The following is a 17,456-nucleotide window of genomic DNA, read 5'->3' as shown; positions in this document are numbered from 1 at the left end:
CGCCAGGGCCAGCGCACAAAACCGGCTGTTCCTGGGGCCGGGCAGCGGGGGTTCTGGCTGCGGCTCCCGGCCTGGGGGGGCCACGCAGGCTGACACTTGTCACGGGCGATTTGGGGGTCCCGGTGCCGCCGCGGCTGACGTCAGGAGGTTGGGCTGGGCTGTTTGTCCCGCAGCTGGCCCCGGAGCCATCTGGCAGGCGGGGAGGGATGAAGTAAGGCTGGATGATGCTGCAGGGCAGGGGCTGATTTGAACCCCGTGGCCTCTGTTTTGGGAGCACCTCCCCAGCGCCTGAGGTGGGGGGCAGCGCCCTGGGGGTAAGAAACGCCCAGAGTCGGGAAAACTCCCCCCTCCCTTGCCCTGACTCATGCTGGCGTTCGCCAACAACAACGGGAGGACACGGCTGACCTTCCCGCTCCTCTGCAGGGGACACGCCGCGCTGCCCACACCCCTGCCTGTGAAGGGCAGCGCCTGCCAAGGTGCTCAGGGCTGCACAGAGCTTTTCGTTGTTGTTATTTTAATTATTTTGGGGTTTTTTTTTTTACAAAAAGACACCCTTCTGATCTGCCTTACAAAAGAGATGTACACAAACATGTACTAAAAAAAAAGTTTTCCCAGAAGAAATGGGAAATAATGGTGTATAAATATTCTCTCTGAGTTCTTAAAGCTTCAATTCCTAGTTTGCCTGCTTAGCACTTCCTTTGGCCCGGAGGGTCCCGAGGGTCCCAGCACCTCGGCCGGGCCGTATTGCTGACATCAGCTTTCAGGGAGTCGAGTCATGGGCCATGCTCTGCTAAAGGACCCTTGTTACCAGCACGTGGGCGTCCCTCAGCCAAGTCACAGCAGCTTTCTCTTCAGCAGGAGCTAAAAAAAGTCCCTCGACCCCCAAATTAACCCCCCCCTTCTCTTCTGCTACCCACGTTCTAGGTAGAGTCACAGAAATCAAGGCACAGAGCAGTAAAATTCGTGTCTCCTCCTGAAGCATGGCAGCCTCTCGGAAATTGCACGTTTTGGGATTGGGGGGTTTTCTTCCTCAATTCAGTCAGCTCCTTGGCAATCCGTATCCCAGAGGGACATGGCCAGGTGCTGCCACTGGAGCTTGGCCCTCCTGTGTCCAAGGCTCTGGCAGCCCTGTGAGTTCAGAAGTAGGAGGGTTTGAGCCCCGGGGTGTTGTTGTTGCTGGGGTAGTGTGACTGCATGAGCGGCACCTCGCACTCAGAGCCGCCAGAAAGCATCGCTGCCTCCGGCACCTTGCAGCTGTGGCTGCTCAAATCCCCGTTTTCCAGGCAGGCTTTCACCCCTTCCAGCTCCAGCGGGCCAGCGTCTACCCCAGTGCCAGCGTGTGCCTTGGCCCGGCGGTGCCGGCGGTAGTACATGGCGGCGGTGACCACCACCACCAGCAGCAGCGCGGCAGCCAGCGCAGGGACGAGGATCAGGGCGAGGTTGGGGTCCTGGCTCTGGGTGACGGGGGAGTGCTGCTGCAGGCTGAGGGGCAGGGTCTGTGCCTCGGCACAGTGCTCCTCCTTGGGGACCTCCCCCAGCGCCCCGATGCAGATGCGGTAGGTGCAGTTGGGTTTCAGCGCCCGCACCGTGTACTCGGAGAGCGAGGCTGGCAAGCGCAGCATCACCGGCCGCTTGTCTGGCCCTGACAGGTTCCGGTAGCTCAGGCGGATGCCCTTCAGCTGTGCCTTGGACTGGACATAGTTGTGCAGGTCCACTTTGAGGGAGGTGCTGCCCACCTGGGCGATGCTGACCCGCCGGCCGGGCAGCAGGGCTGGTGTGCCCGGGGCTGGCGTTGTTCCCCTCGCCTCCACCTCACAGTACACACCGGCAAAGCCCACAGGGCACAGGCACTCCAGGAGGTTCTGGGCACTCAGGTGGCAGGTGCCGCCATTCAGACACGTGCGGGGGGGGCAGATGGGCGCCGGGGGGCTGGTGGGGGCCGGGGCGCCGCTGAAGGGCACCAAGGTGGAGCTGCCCTGGGGCTCCCTGGCCCTCAGGGTGGGTGCGGCAGTGCTGGGGGGCGGCGGTGGGCGGTGGGTGCTGGGCAGCGGTGTAGGTGGCGGCAGCGTGGTGGTGCGGGGCGTGGTGGGCGTGGGGGTGGTGGTGGGGCAGCCGAAGTCAGTGTATTGCAGGTGGTGGAGGAGCTTGCCAGAGTTTTTGGGGGGGAAGTGGCAGCGTGTCTCCTCAGGGCGCCGCAGGACCACGCCGCTGGCGTTCACCCACTGCACCAGCCAGCTCATCTGGCAGATGCAGTTGAAGGGGTTGCCGGCAGCTGTCATGGCCCGCAGCCTGGAGAAGAAGCTGGAGAAATCCCGAGGGATGGTGTTGATGTTGAGGTTGCTGATGTCCAGCTCCTGGAGGTTGTGGAGGCTCTGGAAGTCCTCTGCCGGCAGCTGGGAGATGCGGGCATTGCCGGCCAGGCTGAGCCTGGTGAGGCTGCCCAGCCGCCGCAGCACCGCTGGGACACGCTCCAGCAGGTTGTCAGAGACGTCCAGCTCGTGGAGGTTGTTTTGGACCTGGAAGAGCTCCTCGTTTAAGCTCGTCAGGCCCAGCCCTGCGATCTTTAGGGACTCGATGTTGACGGCATGGAAAGCCCCTGGTGCAATGGCAGGGATCTTGTTCCAGCTGATGTCCAGCAGCAGGAGGTTGGGTAGGTCAAGGGGGGGCACAGCCCTGAGCTGGTTGTTCTGCAGCTTTAGCTCCAGCAGATTCTCCAGCGTGTCGAAGGCAGCAGCATGGATGTGCTGGATCCTGTTCCTCTGCAGGTAGAGCCGTTCCAGCAGCCGCAGCCCATGGAAGGTCTCATTGGTGATCTCCTGCAGCTGGTTGGAGGACAGGTCCAAGTTGACGAGCTCCGTCAGGGGCTGGAAGATGTTTCTCTGGATGCTGGTGATCTTGTTTTGCGAGAGGTCCAGGAGCTGGAGGGCAGGCAGCCCTGCAAAGCTGTCCTCGCTGAGCGCTGTGATGCCGTTCTCAAAGACGTAGAGGGAGAGGGTGCTGGGGGGCAGCCCCCGGGGCACCGTCTGGCCCCGCCTGGCCGCACACAGGATGGTCTTGGGGTCTTGGCACTGGCAGCCTGCAGGACATGCCCCGGCCAGCTCCCCATGGGCCAAGAGAAGCAGCATGCAAAGGATCAGCTGGTTCATGGTGTCAGCTCTGCAGAGACAAGTGCAGCCAGGGTTAGGGGATGGGCCCTGCTGGGGGGTATCCAGGCCTGGCAGGGCTGTGGGGCACCTCTGAACCTCACTCTGCCTCCAGGGCTGGTGAGAGTGAAGCAGCACAAGGACTGCCCACCCCGCCTCCATGCTCCCCCCTCCCCAGACCCCCAGGATTTGGGGATGTGGTACCTTTGCGCACCCCAGGCTCTACCGTGAGACATGTCCCACTGGTATTGGGGCCATCTTCGGTGGGGCACCAAGACCTTTCCCAGTACTCAGAAGGGCCCCAACCTCCCCAGCTGCTCAGCAGGGTGCAAATCAAACACAGGGGATGCAGAGAATCAGAGCACCGGGAAGGGGTGGGAGCCTGGCCGGCCTCCCCTGCATAGAGCTCAGCTTAACCCTTTGCTTGTGCTGCTGTCCCAACAGCTGCACCCTCGGGGGCTGCTCCTACCCAGATCACCAGCAGCAGCAACCCCTCTTGGGGACAGGGGCACCCTGAGGTGACCCAGGCCACAGAGTGTGGGGCTGGAGGAGCTATTTGTGTCCCCACAGAGTCCAGGGGCTCATACGCCCAGCCAGCCCCTGTCCCCACAGGTCACCTTACTGTTCCCCTCACTGCTGCACCCCAGGGACTCAGCACAGGACCCTGGGCTGTGTCCCTGTCCCTTGAGGACTGGGACAGCAGGGATGGAGGGAGGAAGCTCTGGCTGTAAGCAAGGCTGTAACCACCCCAGCCCCAGCTCCCCATGGATGCCCTGGCCAATGTCACAGCCACTGTGTCCCACAGGTCTCCTCTCTCAGCCCCATCTTTCAGCCCTTTTAATGACATTAGGCTGGGCCAGAGACTCACAGTCTCCTGCCACTCCATCTCAGGGTCAGGGGGAGGTGGCAGAGGAGGGGTCCCTGGGCAGGGAAGAGGCAAACCCTTCCCCAGCCCCATCTGTTGCCACCTCCTCCCTGCTCAGAGCTGTCGGAGTTGGAGCTCCAGGCAAACGCCCCCCCTGTGGCTCACAAGGGGCCCCCGCCGTGTGTGGGGGGCTGCAGGTCACACAGCAGCTCGTGCCGCCTGCCCCGGCCCCATCAACAGTGCAGGGACACCACATCCTGTGCCAGGAGGGTCTGGACCCGTGCCGTGTCCTCTTGTCCCCCTGCCGGGGTGTTGAACAGGGTTAACACTGCGGCCGGCTCTGTCCTTGCCTCTTCCCGAGCGGCCCCCCTCAGGGTGGGGCGAGCCCACGGCTGGGCAGGGTCACCACAAGTGCCTGAGTCACTTGGCCTGACCGGCCCTGCCCTGACATGACCTGTGCCGTCAGCCCCTGACACTGGGGAGGAGCTGTGCCACATCCAAGAGGTCACTGTCACCCAGGGGTCACCATCACTGCATCCCCTCCCCAGCGCCCCCAGGTCCCCCTGCACCCCACATCACAGTCAGGCTGCCAGCAGAGTTAAAAACACAACATGGAGACCCTGGGAAGTGCTTTTTGGAGCTGGGGGCAGACCCAGCACCCCTCGAGGTGGCTCCAGCAACCAGAGCGTGCTGGCTGGTGGGAGAGCTCTGGGTGCAGGGTGCTGGCATGCCAGCGGTGCCACGGCCATGCCAGCCCGCCCGGGTGGGCAGCGCCGGCGCGGGGCCAGGCCTGCGGGATGCTGGCGGGGCCGGGGCTGGTTTTGCAATGCCAGGGTCGGGTTTCGCTGACGTGTCCCGTGCTGCAACCAGCTGCTGACTCCAAGTCTCTCTCGTCCCTTTAATTACGCTGGCATTTCCTCCCCGCCTGCCAGGCTCCCCGCTCCGGGCAGGTTCGGCCAGCCCGGCCACGGCCGCTCATCCCCGCCTGGCCACGAGCGCCGGGCAGGCTGGCACGGCCCCGCAGCCTCCACCACCGCCCCTCGGCATCGCCCGCTCCGCCGGCACACGCCAACATCCCGCCCGCGCCCCGCCTCCCCGGCACGATGCTGTTTCAAGGCAGAGAGGAGTTAACTCAGCCCAGGACACCCCCCAGAAACGGGGGGCAGGGGAACAGCCTCCCCAGGTCCTGGCAGGGTCCCCAAGGGCGGAGAGGGGGCCCCGTTTCTGCTGGAGGTGTTGGGGCCGCCCTGCCAGCGGCCTGCTGCTGCCTTGGCTGGGCTCCCCCACGCCTGCACCGCAGATATTTGCCGAATTATTCATATTTTCCGGCTGCGGGGAGGATCTGGGCTCAGATTCCCCCAGTCCCGGCTCAGCCTTTCCCTGCCAGCCTGCTGGGGTGGGAGTACCGTGTCACCCCCCTTCCCTGCCTGCAGCCCCCGGGGCTGGGCCACCCCGCAGCCTGCCCAGGGCTGGGACTTGGCAGGGGATGCCCTGCTTTGCACCCGCCTCCTGTTTTCAAGGACGAGGTCGATGCCGTCCCCGCGCTGCAGGGTGACACCTGTGCAGGGCAGGCTGGAGGAGCTGGAGAGTCCCTGACTTTCCCTGCTGCTTAGGGACCTCAGGGAAGCAGGCACAGCCGGGATGTTCCTTCCCGCACCGGCAAGTGCAGACAAACAAAGCCAGCGTTGTTGCTGGCCCGTGGGCTGCCACCTTGGCCGGTGGCACCAGAGCAGGAAGGACGGGGGCCCTGCACTGTGCGGTGACAGGGAGGAACACAGTGCCCCTGCCAGGCGGAATGCAGATGCTGCTCCCCTCCCTTACACCCCTCAAAACAAGCCGATGTCAGCACGTGCCCCCTCCCGCGAGCCAGCCGGGGGGATGCAGGATTAAGCCCTTAATCCTCCTCCCCTTCAACCCACCCTGCGCCGCCGCAGCTCCCACCTCCTCCCGCTCCCCTCCCTATTTAATTAAAGTTTCCGCAGCAGCCCCGCAGGAATGCAGGCCTGGTTATTGCATTCCCCGGAGCACTCGCCAGCTCCTCCATCCCGCTCCTGCCCCTTTGACCCGGCCGCGCTCCCCATCTCAGGTGCCGCCAAGGAGAAAAACCAGCAGAGCCGCTTCGCCGGCAGCCAAACCGCCTCGGGAGGAGCCGGAACGCCGGCGGAGGGTGGGAGGAGGCCGGCGATGGTGCCACGCGTGGCCCGGGCGGCACGGGCAGATTCCTCCGGAGTGACTGGGGCGGCCGCGGCTGTCCCCGAGCGCTTCCTCGTGCCGCGTCCCGCCGGCAGAGCCAGCCGGGCAGGCAGCGCTTGCGTCAGGGCCACCCGGCGAGGCCGGCCGGCCTTGGCGTGGTGCGGGTGAAAACAGTAATTAGTGTCATCCCTGATGGCGGCACTGCCCAGCGCCGTGTGGGCAGCGGCACAGCTGGGTCAGGGCAGTCTGGCCACCCCAGTTTCAGCAGGATGAGACCTGTCGGCGTGGGGCACACTGGCAAGAGTAGGTGCGTGGGGGGACATTACTGGGGGGCTTTGGTTGGGAAGAGGAGTCTCGGAACTGGAGCATCTCTGCTGAGATGTGTTGGCTCCCGTGGCAGTTGCCAGCCTGGGAGGGAGCCGGGCGTGGAAAGGGACATTTACCCTACAGTAGCCCAAAGTTACACCCAGAGAGGGTGACAGGCGCCAGCCCCCTCCCAACACGCGCCAGGTGACAATGAAGCACGCAGGGAGCTGGCGGCAGAAGTGGTGGGGTATCCCTGCCGCCCGGCGGCCAGGCTGGCCAGTGGCCCTGCTGGCACCCGTCCCTCTGCACCAGCTGAGGGAAACCCTTGTCGGCACCGCCTGGGGACCCGCTTGGCCCCATAGCGGGTCAGTGACCCAGGACACCAGCCCCTGAGGACAAGTAGAACGAGGGCAGCCAAACCCCACCCCAGCCAAGCCCTCCACTGAGGAGGGTGGTGGTGAACGCTGCTGCCAGCAGCTCCCACCTCTGCCTGACCCCAGCAGGGGAGCCCTGCCGCCACGTCTGCCGGGACAGAGCAAGCGTGGGATGGGCCCAAGACCATGCTGGTCCCGTGTGGGTCCTGGAGCCCTTCTGCTGGCAGAGTGCTTCACTGCCACCCGGCCATGCCGGATGGAGTCATGCTCCGTGTTAGCCCCAAACACATCCTTCCCCTTGCCCGTGATGGATGCAGCACCAGGCCGAGATCTCTGGGCCAGACTCCAGTGCATCCCATGGCAAAACAGGCATAGGCAGGGACAGGGAGGCGAGAGCCCTCTGTGAACCCTTGTGGCAGCCCACCGCAGTGCCATCCCCCCAGCCCAGCCGAGGCCCTGCCATCAGCCGAGGCAGGGGCCAGCTGGGTGCCCCTGGTACAGCTAAGGCCTCGCAGGGATCAGGGCACGCCGACCCTCAGCCGAGGCCCCGGTGACACCCCATCACCCTGCGTGCCCAGGCCACACCGGGTGTCCTACGGCCCGGCCTAGGCCCACCAGAGCCCCCCGGGCCCCACCTCCCCCTGAACCCGCGGATGCCCGCCAGAGCCCTCCCTCCCGCCCCTGAGCCGCCCCCCCCAGGAGCTCCGCTGGCCGTGTGGAAGGTCGGGCGGTGTGGCGGCCGCGGCACTCACCGTGGCGGGCGGTGCGGGGCCGTGCGGGGCGGGCGGTCAGTCCATGGCGGGAGGAAAGCGGCAGCCGGGCGGACGCTCCCCTCTCTGGCGGTGCCGGGCGCGGGGGGCGGCATTTAAACCGCGGGGGCGGGGCCTTCCCTCCCGCCGGGCGCCCATTGGCTGAGAGCTCGGAAGGGGCGGGGCGGGGCACGGCCGCCACCGAGGCTCCGCCCCCGCGCACCTGGGGCCCACCGGGGGCGGCACCGCGGGGACCCCCGGGACTCCACGAGCCACGGGGACCGCGGGGACATCCAGGACCTCCGGCACCCTGGAGCTACACGGACTGTCGGGACCTCGGATCCACAAGTTCCCCCCGGACATTCAGGACCTCTGAGTCACAGGGATCCCCTGTACCCCCAGGACCTCTGGGACCTTAGAGTCACAGGGAACCTCGGGATATTCAGGATCTGTGATTCGCATGTACCCCCTGGACCGACCCCCAGGACCTCTGGGACCTCAGAGTCACAGGGACCATCGGGGCACCCAGGACTTCTGAGTCACAGGGGCCCCCAGCACCTCTAGGACCTCGGAGTCACAAGGATCCCAGAGGCCTCCACAGGGACCTCCAGACCCTGTGACCCCAGGACCTCCCAGAGTCACAGGGACCTTGGGATTCCAGGAGCCTGCAGAGTCACAGGGACCTCTGGGACCCCTTGGGAACTCCATGGGCTCCCCAGAGTCACAGGGATCTCCTGGATCCCAGGGCCCTGAGGGCCCCCCAGAGTCACAGGGACCTCCAGGATCCCCAGGGACTCCATGAGACCTCCAGAACCTTTGGGCCCCCAGAGTCACAAGGATCCCCAGGATCCACAGGACCTTTGGATGCTCCCGGACCCTCCAAAACCTCCAGGGCCCCCCAGGATCTTCAGCATCCCTAAGGCCAGGGCCCCTGGGGCTCCAGCACCCCTGGTGTGTATACACACAGGTATAGGGGTAGATCCAGGTTAGGTATCTCCCTCATATCCCCAGTACCCATGGGACCCCTGGCAACCCTGGTAACAACAAAGGCTGGGTGTCTTTGCACCCCCAGGGACCCCCATATCCAGTGTGTCCAGGGTAACCAGGGACTCCGGCACCGATGAGCCCCAATGCCCTGGGATCCCAGTCCCCCCATACCCCTGGCATCCACAGAGCTCCTGCCACCGTGTGCCAGGGGACAGGGGGAAAGTGAGTGGCCCTTGCAGGGCAGTCCCCATGCCTCTGTGACAGCCCTGTGATTGTGCCCAGTGCTGCAGAACAATGCTCCCTGTTCGGCATGGTGAGGATGGCACGGGTTGGGCTGGGACAACCAGGCACCCAGAGTACCCTTGTCCCAAACCTGCACCACTGTGGTGGTGGCAGTGCTGCTGACAGTGGTCACAGCAGGGCAGGGGACCCTGGTGCCTGCCACGGGCATCCTGGCAGTGTTTGCCTAGCTTGTGCCAACAGTCCTGGGGCAGGACCGTGCCATACCACCCACAGCTATGCTTCATGGCATGGGATGGCACGGAACAGCTTCCTCCCCTTGGCACAGCCACAGAAATGTCAACCGAAAGTAATAGATTGTCCCTTTATTCTCTGCCTGCGGCGCTCCCTCCTCCACCCCTGCCGAGGGAAGGCACAGAGGTGGCTCTGTGCTCCTGTCACCGCTGTCCCCTCAGGCCACGGAGTATTCCCTGTGGCCCCCTCCTGCCACCGCGCATCCCTCCAGCCACGGAGCACCCTGGCTGCGGTCTAGGACAGGGTGCGGGACCGGGAGCAGGGACACGCTCCAGCTGGCACAGCCGGGCCGCAGGGCACTCCCGGGGCTGGCCGGCTCCACAGGTGCCGGGGCAGGCGGGCGGTGAGCTGGGGTGTGCCACGCGCCCGCCCCGAACTGGCCAAGCCGGCCGGGCCGGCCTCGGGGCAACCCTGCGGATGCCAGAGGCTTCCCCGAGCAAGGCCAGGTGCCATGGCCGGGCACAGGGAGCAGGGCAGGGAGCAGGATGCCCCACGGCTGGGCACGGCTTCACAGCGGGCACTGTGCAGCCGGGGCTGGAAGCAGGTGGCAGTGACATCCTGCTGCCAACCTGCCAGCCCAGGGTGGGACAGTGAGGGCTGTCATTTGGGGACCAGCCCAGCACCCTGCAGCCCCCAGCACCGGTGCTGCCCTCCCATCACAGCGTGGCCTGATCCTGCCCCACACTTCCCCAGGACCGGGTTTGGGGTGCGCACCAGTGGGGGAACAGGATGCAGCCCCACATCTGTTGGGGTGCTGTGCCCATGGGGGCCCCCGGCTCAGCACCCCCCTTCCCTTGCAGGGTGACCATCCCGCTGTACGACGCCGACACGGGGCTGCTGGTGCTGGCAGGGAAGGTGAGTTCCCGTGGCTGGAGGGTTAGGGAGGCACTGGGGGGACAGGAGGATGCAGGGGGGTGTAGTGAGGTGCATGTGGGTGCACCAGTGGAGTACAGGAGGGTGCATGTGGGTGCACCAGTGGGGTGCTTTGTACAGCCCTGCTCATTCCCTGTCCCCACCACCTTTCTTTCAGGGAGAAAACCTCCTGTACTGCTTCGAGGTGGCCCCCACACAGCCAGCACTCACCCAGGGTAAGCAGGTCCCGTCCCACCATCCCGGGGGGCTCACCACTGCCTGGCCACCCACCCCACAGCCACCCTGCCTGTCCCCCAGTGACCCAGTGCCGGACAGAGGGCAGCACGCGGGGCCTGGCGGCTGTGCCACGCCTGGCCCTGGATGTCATGGCCTGCGAGGTGCTCCGTGTCCTGCAGCTCACTGACACCGCCCTTGTCCCCGTCAGCTTCCTGGTGCCACGCAAGGTAAGGAGGCCCTGCGGGTGGCACTGTCCCAAAGGTGCCTGGTGTCATCTCACGGGTCACACCTCACCAGCACTGGGTGACAAAAAGGACCTGGCTGCAGTGAGACCCCAGTCCCCAGCCTGGGAACAGCAGGAATGGAGGTCAAACCTGGGTGCTGATGGTGGGTTGCAGAGTCTGGGTACTGGATTTGGGAAGCCGGGTGCTGCATGCAGGATTGGGGTGCTGGAGCGTGGGTGCTGACAGCTGGGTGCCACTTGCTGGGTGCTGCTGTGCAGTGGGTGCTGCTGTGCAGTGGGTGCTGCTGTGCAGCAGGTGCTGGGCACTTCAAGCAGCTGAAATTTGGGTGCTGGGTAGTGGGCTCTGGGTGCTGGAAATGTCTGGGGGTGTCCAGGGGTGCCCCAGCTGCGGCAGGACAGAGGCTGTGGGATTTTGGGAACACCCACCTCTCCCCATCCCCTCTCCCACAGTCTGTCCAGGAGTTCCACGAGGATCTGTTCCCTGACTGCACGGGGATGCTGCCAGCCACCGATGCCCAAGGCTGGTGGGCAGGGGACAGCCAGCAGGTCAGTGCCATCCAGGGGGGGTGTCCTTGCTGGTGGCATTGCCACTGTCCCATGCCCACCGTTGTGCTCAATGCAGGTGGGGAGGGTGAGCCTGCACCCTGCACGGAGACCCACGGAGACCTTCACGTCCCCCATCATTGCTGGCACCAGCCCCACCAGCACTGGCCACACAGACACCGGCACCAGCCACACCGATGCCGACACCAGCCACACTGACGCGGACCAGAGTGTGAGCACGGGGCGCTGGAAGAGTGCTCTGAATGCTGTGGGGTCGGGTCCCTGCTGCCCTCATCCCACAGGCCAAGGCTGGGGTGCCAGCACCCCCTGCCCACTGGCTCTCTCTCCCATAGGAAGCCAGTGGCTACTCCTCACCATCCTCACTGGCCTCACCAGGCAGCGCGGCCACCTCACTCTCAGCCAGCACCGGCCCCTCCAGCGGCTTTGCCAGCAGCCCCAGCCAGAAGTCCCTGCAGAGCATTTTGGGTGAGCAGGCAGTGGGGTGGGCTCGGGGTGCCCCACAGGGGGGATTCGGGGCGCTCACCCACCCCTCACCTGCTCCAGGGCCCAGCTCCCGCTTCCGGCACGCGCAGGGCCGGGTGCTGCACCGCGACTGCCACCTCACCAACCTGCGGGGGCTCAGCCTCACCACGCCGGGCGAGTGCGACGGCTTCTGCGCCAACCACCAGCGCGTTGCCCTGCCCCTGCTCTCTGCCGGCGGCCAGATCGCCGTCCTCGAGGTACCCTGGTGTGGCGTGGAGGCCGGCACGGTGCCGTGTGTGCCGTGCTGGTGACCCCCGGCTCTGTCCCACAGCTCTCCAAGCCTGGCCGTCTCCCCGACGCGGCCGTGCCCACCATCCAGAATGGCGCGGCAGTGGCCGACCTCACCTGGGACCCCTTCGACCCGCGGCGCCTCGCTGTCGGTACGTGTGGTGGGGCCGGGAGGGTGCCCCAGCTCCAGGCGTGCCAGATCACCACATTAACCACTGCCCATCCCTCCTGGTGCACAGCGGGCGAGGACGCCAGGATCCGGCTGTGGCGGATCCCTGAGGGAGGGCTGCAGGAGACCCTGCGGGAGCCTGAAGCTATTCTCCGAGGTGAGGGGACACACTGAACACCCCAAACTGGGGACAAACCAGCCTGGTTGCACCCACAGCTGGGGACAACCACACACTACTGAACCTCACCAGGTCACACGGAAAAGATTTACTCCATCCGCTTCCATCCCATGGCATCCGATCTCCTGGTTTCCTCCTCCTACGACATGACCGTGCGGATCTGGGAGCTGAGTGCTGGGCAGGAAGTCTTGTGCCTGCAGGGACACACGGATCAGGTAAGGGATGACAAATCCAGGGACACCTGAGAGGCATCTTTGGGACATTTGCAGGGGCACAACATCTGTCTCTCCAGATTTTCAGCATGGCTTGGAGCCCAGATGGGAAGAAGCTGGCAACAGTGAGCAAAGATGGGCGGATACGGCTCTACGAGCCACGGCGCAGCTCTCAGCCTCAACAGGTACAATCATAGCCCTGGGGACAGCCTGGAGAGCTGGGGGTGTGGGCAGGAAACCCTCCCTGTGGGCACATGACTGCAACCCCAGCTCTGTCGGAGCAGGCAGGGTGACCTTCACCCCCATGCAGGAGGGCCCAGGTCCCGAAGGGGGACGCGGAGCGCGCCTGGTTTGGGTTTGTGGTGGTGACTACCTCCTGGTGTCCGGCTTTGACAGGTAAAGAGGGGGATGCATGCCAGAGCAGGGGTCACCAGGGACACTGTGCTTGCTCTCATTGTCCCCTCCCCACAGCCGCAGCGAGAGGAGGATCCTCCTGTACCGGGCACAGGCCCTGCCTGAAGGACCCTTATCTGTCCTTGGCCTGGACGTGGCCCCTTCCACCCTCCTGCCCTTTTACGATGAGGATACCAGCGTCGTCTTCCTCACTGGCAAGGTGAGAGCTTGCCCTCCAAAAGACTGTGGGGCTCCCTGCCTACAGCACCCCACAGTGTGGAGGGACCCTCCATGTCCCCTGACAGCCCCCATCTCACTCCATCCCCAGGGTGACACCAGAGTCTTCCTGTATGAAGTGACCCCCGAGCCCCCCTATTTCCTCGAGTGCAACAGCTTCACCTCCAACGAACCCCACAAGGTAAACGGGGGATGGGCTGCCTGTCTCTGACCCCCTACCTGTGCTCCCAGACCCCACTCACACACACCCCCACCCCACCAGGGCTTCGTCTTCCTGCCCAAAACGGTGTGCGAGGTGCGGGAGGTGGAGTTCGCCCGGGCACTGCGCCTGGGGCAGAGCACCCTGGAGCCTGTGGCTTTCCATGTGCCACGCGTCAAGGTAGGTGGCGGGGGGGGGCCTGGCTGTGTTTTGGGAGAGGGACAGGAGGCAGGGCACCCCCCTGAGCACCCCTTGCCCCCACAGAAGGAGTATTTCCAGGACGATCTCTACCCGCCGACCCGCGTGTGGTGGGAGCCAGCCCTGGGTGCAGGTGCCTGGCTGGACGGGCAGGACGGGCAGCAGCGCCGCGCCAGCCTGCGCCCCGCAGACATGGTGCCAGGTGGGTGCAGGGGCTGGGCGAGGACGCCTAGCCCTCAGGGATGGCTGGGGAGGGCTTTAGTCAGTGGGGTGAAGCTCTGCTGCCCCATGGTGACACCACTCTCACAGTGAGTGAGGCCCCAAAAGAAGCTCCGGCTCGGAAGTTCGTCCCTGCCTCTGTGTACCTGGAGGAGAAGACTGATGAGCAGAAGAAGGAGGAGGTGGGTTCTGGGATGACCACCCTGTGGCGGGGCCGGGGGTGATGCCCCACGCCCCACGGCTCTGCCCAGCCTCTCCTCACAGCTCCTGAATGCCATGGTGGCCCGGCTGGGCAACAGGGACGACCCGCTGCCCCAGGACTCCTTCGAGGGCGTGGACGAGGACGAGTGGGTGAGTGCGAGAGGGGGGACACACGACCCCCGGGTGGGTCGCACCCGGCCCCGCCGTGCCCCTCACCCCCCGGCCTCCCGCAGGACTAGGCTGGAGCCGGCACCCCCAGGAGCTCCCGGGACCCCCCGCACCCGCCGGGCCCGGCGGGGGGACCAGGAGGAAGAGGAGGAGGAGGAGGCGCAGGGCCCGCCGCGGGCAGGACCCGCTATTAAAGCCGCTGCACCAGCACCGTGTCCTGCCGTGATCCTGGGACACCGGGGGGAGGACCCGGGGATGCGGGACACAGAGGGAACAAGGGGGCACGTGGACCGGGGGCGACACAGGGACCGGGGATGGGGGGACACAGGGACCGGCTCCAGGGGGACACGAGGACCGGGGTGACACAGGCAGCGACAGCGGGGGGACACGATAACCGAGGGGAACGCAGGCACCGAGGGGGACCGGGCTCGGGGGTATACAAGGACCGGCTTCGGGTGGACACAGGGACCGACACCGGGGGACACGGAGATCGGGGAGAACACAGGGACCGCCGTAGGGGGAAATACGGGGACCGGCGCCGAGGGGAAACAGGACGGGTATCGAGATAACACAGGGACCGGGGATGGGGGGGACACGGGGACCGGGGGAACAAGGGAACGGGGCCGGGGAAGTCCCGCCCCCCCCGCCAGGCCTCCCGCGCGGGGAGACCGCCAGAGGGCGCTGTGCCTGCCGAGGGGACGCTCCGCCCGCGCCGGCGCCGTCTCGGTGTCCGCCGTGAGCGTCACCCCCGGCCACGTGACCGCCGGGGCGGAAGCGGCGGCGGGGACATGGTGAGAGGGGACGGGGGGACGGGGCGGGGGGACTTCGGGGATGGGGGAGCACAGGTGGGCTGGACAGGGCCCGGGGAGGGGCAGCGGGCTTGGGAATGTGCGAAGCAGCTGGTTCCGGGAGGGCCAGGGCCAGTGGAGAGAGGAAAGGGACGAGGGAGGGGGTCACAGGACCAGAGAAGGGGGAAGGGGGCATGGGGAGGGGTGACAGAGACAGAGGAGGGGGGACAGGGCCGATGGAAGGGGAGCAGGGACAGCGGAGGGGGTCATAGGACCAGGGGAGAGGGGACAAGGCATGGGGACGGGGGACAGAGACAGGGGAGGGGGGACAGGGCATGGGGAGGGGACAGGGTCTCGGAAAGGGATCGCAGGGTGGGGGGACAAGGACAGAGGAGGGGAGACAGGGCATGGGGAGGGGGGACAGGGCCAGGCACGGCCATGACAGAAGCCAGGGAAGGTCAGAGCACACCCGCAGGGAATGGGGAGAGGTGTCAGGGTCAGGGTTGTGCAGGGCCCATGGGGAGGTGGCAGGGCAGAGGAGCCGTGTGGGAACAGGGCCCGTGGTGGCTGTGACAGCAGGGTGTCCCCGCAGGCCAAGTACCTGGCACAGATCATTCTGGTGGGGGCCCAGGTGGTGGGACGGGCCTTCATGCGGGCGCTGCGCCAGGAGTTTGCAGGTAGGAGCTGGGATGCTGGTCCATGTGCTCCGTGTGCCCACACTGCCCTGCTGGGCACTGCTGCACATCCCCACCCTTCCCAGGGCATCCCAGTGCTCCCCATCCCCGGCCGTGCCCGCAGGGGACGCTGCCAGGTTGCTCAGGGTGACAGCACCCGCATCCCGGCACTGGCCTGATGGTGTTTCATCCCAAGCTGGGCTCCCAGCAGCCTTCCCAGGCTCCATCCTGGCCCTGGCACCGCTGCCAGGCTCCCAGAGATCCCAGCACCCCAAAGGGCAGAGCGGGATAATCCCTAGGATGTGGCAGCCCCAGCCCTGCCTTGCCTATAGCAAACAGTGCCTGCCTTGTCCCTGCCACCTCCCTGCCACTGGGACAACATCCAGATGACCCCAGGGGTGGCTGGATGGGGACAGAGGGGAACACCGGGGTCTGAGCACCTCAAAGTCCACAGGCTTTGCTGCCTGGCCCCCCTGAAGGCTGGGGGTGGCGGGGGCAGCGTGGGGGACTCAGGGCCTGGGTGTCTCCAGCGAGCCAGGCAGCAGCCAATGCACGAGGACGCTCCGAGAGGCCCCAGTCCGCTGCCGCCTCCAGGATCATCGGCATCAGCCTCCAGGAAGCTCAGCAGATCCTCAACGTCTCCAACCTCAACCCTGAGGAGATCCAGAAGGTAGAGCTTCCTCAGAGCCGGGGAGGGACGGTGCTGGCAGGGCCCTGTCCTCTCCAAGGGTGCTGCTGTGCATGGGGGTTACAGCTGTGCTGTCCTGGGCCCAGTTAATCGCAGTTTGAGAATTCCTTGTCCCAGCTGGAGCAGCCCTCTGGGCTTGGCCTCTGCATCTGCCCAGCAGGGCTGCTCAGGGAAGGGATGTGGGATCACTGGAAGTGCCCAGCTGGGAACATGGGGACTCACAAGGGGTGTCAGGCAGAGCCAGCCGTGTCCCCAGGATCACTCTTCAGCAATGCTGTGGGGAGTGGGAAGGTCCCAGGGCTTGGGAGTGGGAATGGCGAGGGTGGAGGTGACTCTGACCCAGAGCTTCTCACCGCAGAACTACGACCACTTGTTCAAGGTGAATGACAAATCAGTGGGAGGCTCCTTCTACTTGCAGTCCAAGGTGAGCACTGGGAGCGGGGGCTGCACCTTCCCCTGCCTGGGTTTTGGGACAGGCAGGTCTGAGTATCCCCGTGGATGAGGCAGGGAGAGCAGGGGGCACCCCATCCCTCCGTGTCACCCCATCCCTCCGTGTCACCCCGTGTCCCACAGGTGGTGAGAGCCAAGGAGCGGCTGGACGAGGAGCTGCGCATCCAGGCCAAGGGCGACAAGGAGAAGGGGCGGAAAGCCGAGACGTGACTCCTGCCACCCCTGCCCCCCGTGTTCCTCACCCTTAACTTATAGGTAGCCAATAAACACCGTGTCCTCCAGCACCTGGCCTGGCTGCTCCACACCCAGGGAGGGAGTGGGGACCTGCCTGCCCAGCGCTGCCCCGAGGGATCCCAGAGGGATCAGCCTCTGCGAGGGGCTGCGTTTTCCCAGGGGAGGAGGAGGAGGCAGCTGGGGAAGAAGGGGTGTCCCCAGGGCATTGAGATTGCCAGGGCTCAAATGGCACTGGGGGAGGCTGCAGGAGCTATTTTTGGTGGGGAGGTTGGATGCTCTTGGATTGAGTGCCTGGCTACCTCTGGCTCCATACCCTGGGAGTGCTGTGCCATTACCTTCTCCCAGTGTGGATGACTGCTGGGTCAGGGTGAGGGGCTGTGAGGGGACACGCTGTGGCTGTCCCCACCTGCAGCTCACCCTGCAGACCCTGGCAGTTTCACTGGTGCTGAGGCTGCTTGAGCTGTAGCATGGGGACACGGCTGGGGGTCAGGCAGAGCCAGCCATGCCCCCAAGGTCACACCCATCCCCCCCTGCACCCCTCTGCCCCCAGCACGGGCTCCTCACCGCTGCCACCGTGACCACGGGACTGAAACAGGAACTTACTTCAACTTCACTTTATTGTTTTCTTAATAAACTTCCTCTCCCCTGGA

General features: G+C 65.6%; 3 protein-coding genes across 4 annotated transcripts in view; 2 read left to right on the top strand and 1 right to left on the bottom strand.

Moving 5' to 3' along the window:
• The window catches only part of LOC309579182 (coronin-7-like), a 35,195-nt gene extending 21,108 nt beyond the window's left edge, over positions 1 to 14,087 (top strand). Inside the window, exons 10-28 of the mRNA XM_082292299.1 lie at positions 9,952 to 10,006; positions 10,182 to 10,239; positions 10,322 to 10,467; positions 10,935 to 11,030; positions 11,107 to 11,259; positions 11,381 to 11,513; positions 11,592 to 11,767; positions 11,842 to 11,950; positions 12,038 to 12,124; positions 12,218 to 12,360; positions 12,438 to 12,542; positions 12,668 to 12,753; positions 12,829 to 12,970; positions 13,079 to 13,168; positions 13,250 to 13,366; positions 13,451 to 13,586; positions 13,694 to 13,785; positions 13,868 to 13,954; positions 14,038 to 14,087. Coding sequence (XP_082148425.1) covers positions 9,952 to 10,006; positions 10,182 to 10,239; positions 10,322 to 10,467; positions 10,935 to 11,030; positions 11,107 to 11,259; positions 11,381 to 11,513; positions 11,592 to 11,767; positions 11,842 to 11,950; positions 12,038 to 12,124; positions 12,218 to 12,360; positions 12,438 to 12,542; positions 12,668 to 12,753; positions 12,829 to 12,970; positions 13,079 to 13,168; positions 13,250 to 13,366; positions 13,451 to 13,586; positions 13,694 to 13,785; positions 13,868 to 13,954; positions 14,038 to 14,043 — 2,017 coding nt within the window. The 3' untranslated portion in view covers positions 14,044 to 14,087. The remainder of the gene's footprint in view (positions 1 to 9,951; positions 10,007 to 10,181; positions 10,240 to 10,321; positions 10,468 to 10,934; positions 11,031 to 11,106; positions 11,260 to 11,380; positions 11,514 to 11,591; positions 11,768 to 11,841; positions 11,951 to 12,037; positions 12,125 to 12,217; positions 12,361 to 12,437; positions 12,543 to 12,667; positions 12,754 to 12,828; positions 12,971 to 13,078; positions 13,169 to 13,249; positions 13,367 to 13,450; positions 13,587 to 13,693; positions 13,786 to 13,867; positions 13,955 to 14,037) is intronic.
• Positions 1,137 to 7,746, bottom strand: VASN (vasorin; the record flags this gene model as incomplete). The annotated part of the gene is made up of 2 exons (XM_082292301.1): positions 1,137 to 3,156; positions 7,634 to 7,746. 2 exons carry the CDS (start codon positions 7,744 to 7,746, stop codon positions 1,137 to 1,139), a joined length of 2,133 nt encoding a protein of 710 aa, XP_082148427.1.
• A 603-nt stretch (positions 14,088 to 14,690) lies between the features above and the next one.
• Positions 14,691 to 17,456, top strand: PAM16 (presequence translocase associated motor 16). Of its 2 annotated transcripts, XM_082292304.1 has the most exons (6): positions 14,691 to 14,763; positions 15,353 to 15,437; positions 15,965 to 16,104; positions 16,481 to 16,546; positions 16,696 to 16,827; positions 17,357 to 17,456. In XM_082292304.1, exons 1-5 carry the CDS (start codon positions 14,761 to 14,763, stop codon positions 16,780 to 16,782), a joined length of 381 nt encoding a protein of 126 aa, XP_082148430.1. In that variant the 5' UTR covers positions 14,691 to 14,760; the 3' UTR covers positions 16,783 to 16,827; positions 17,357 to 17,456. The 2 variants fall into 2 exon arrangements, with proteins under 2 accessions (XP_082148430.1, XP_082148429.1); XM_082292303.1 differs by having other exon boundaries at positions 16,696 to 17,456.

The sequence above is a fragment of the Coloeus monedula genome (assembly GCF_965178545.1).
Source record: "Coloeus monedula genome assembly, chromosome: 16".
Classification (NCBI taxonomy): domain Eukaryota; kingdom Metazoa; phylum Chordata; class Aves; order Passeriformes; family Corvidae; genus Coloeus; species Coloeus monedula.
Note: the sequence above shows the minus strand (reverse complement) of the source record. Positions and strands in the feature narration are given on the sequence as shown.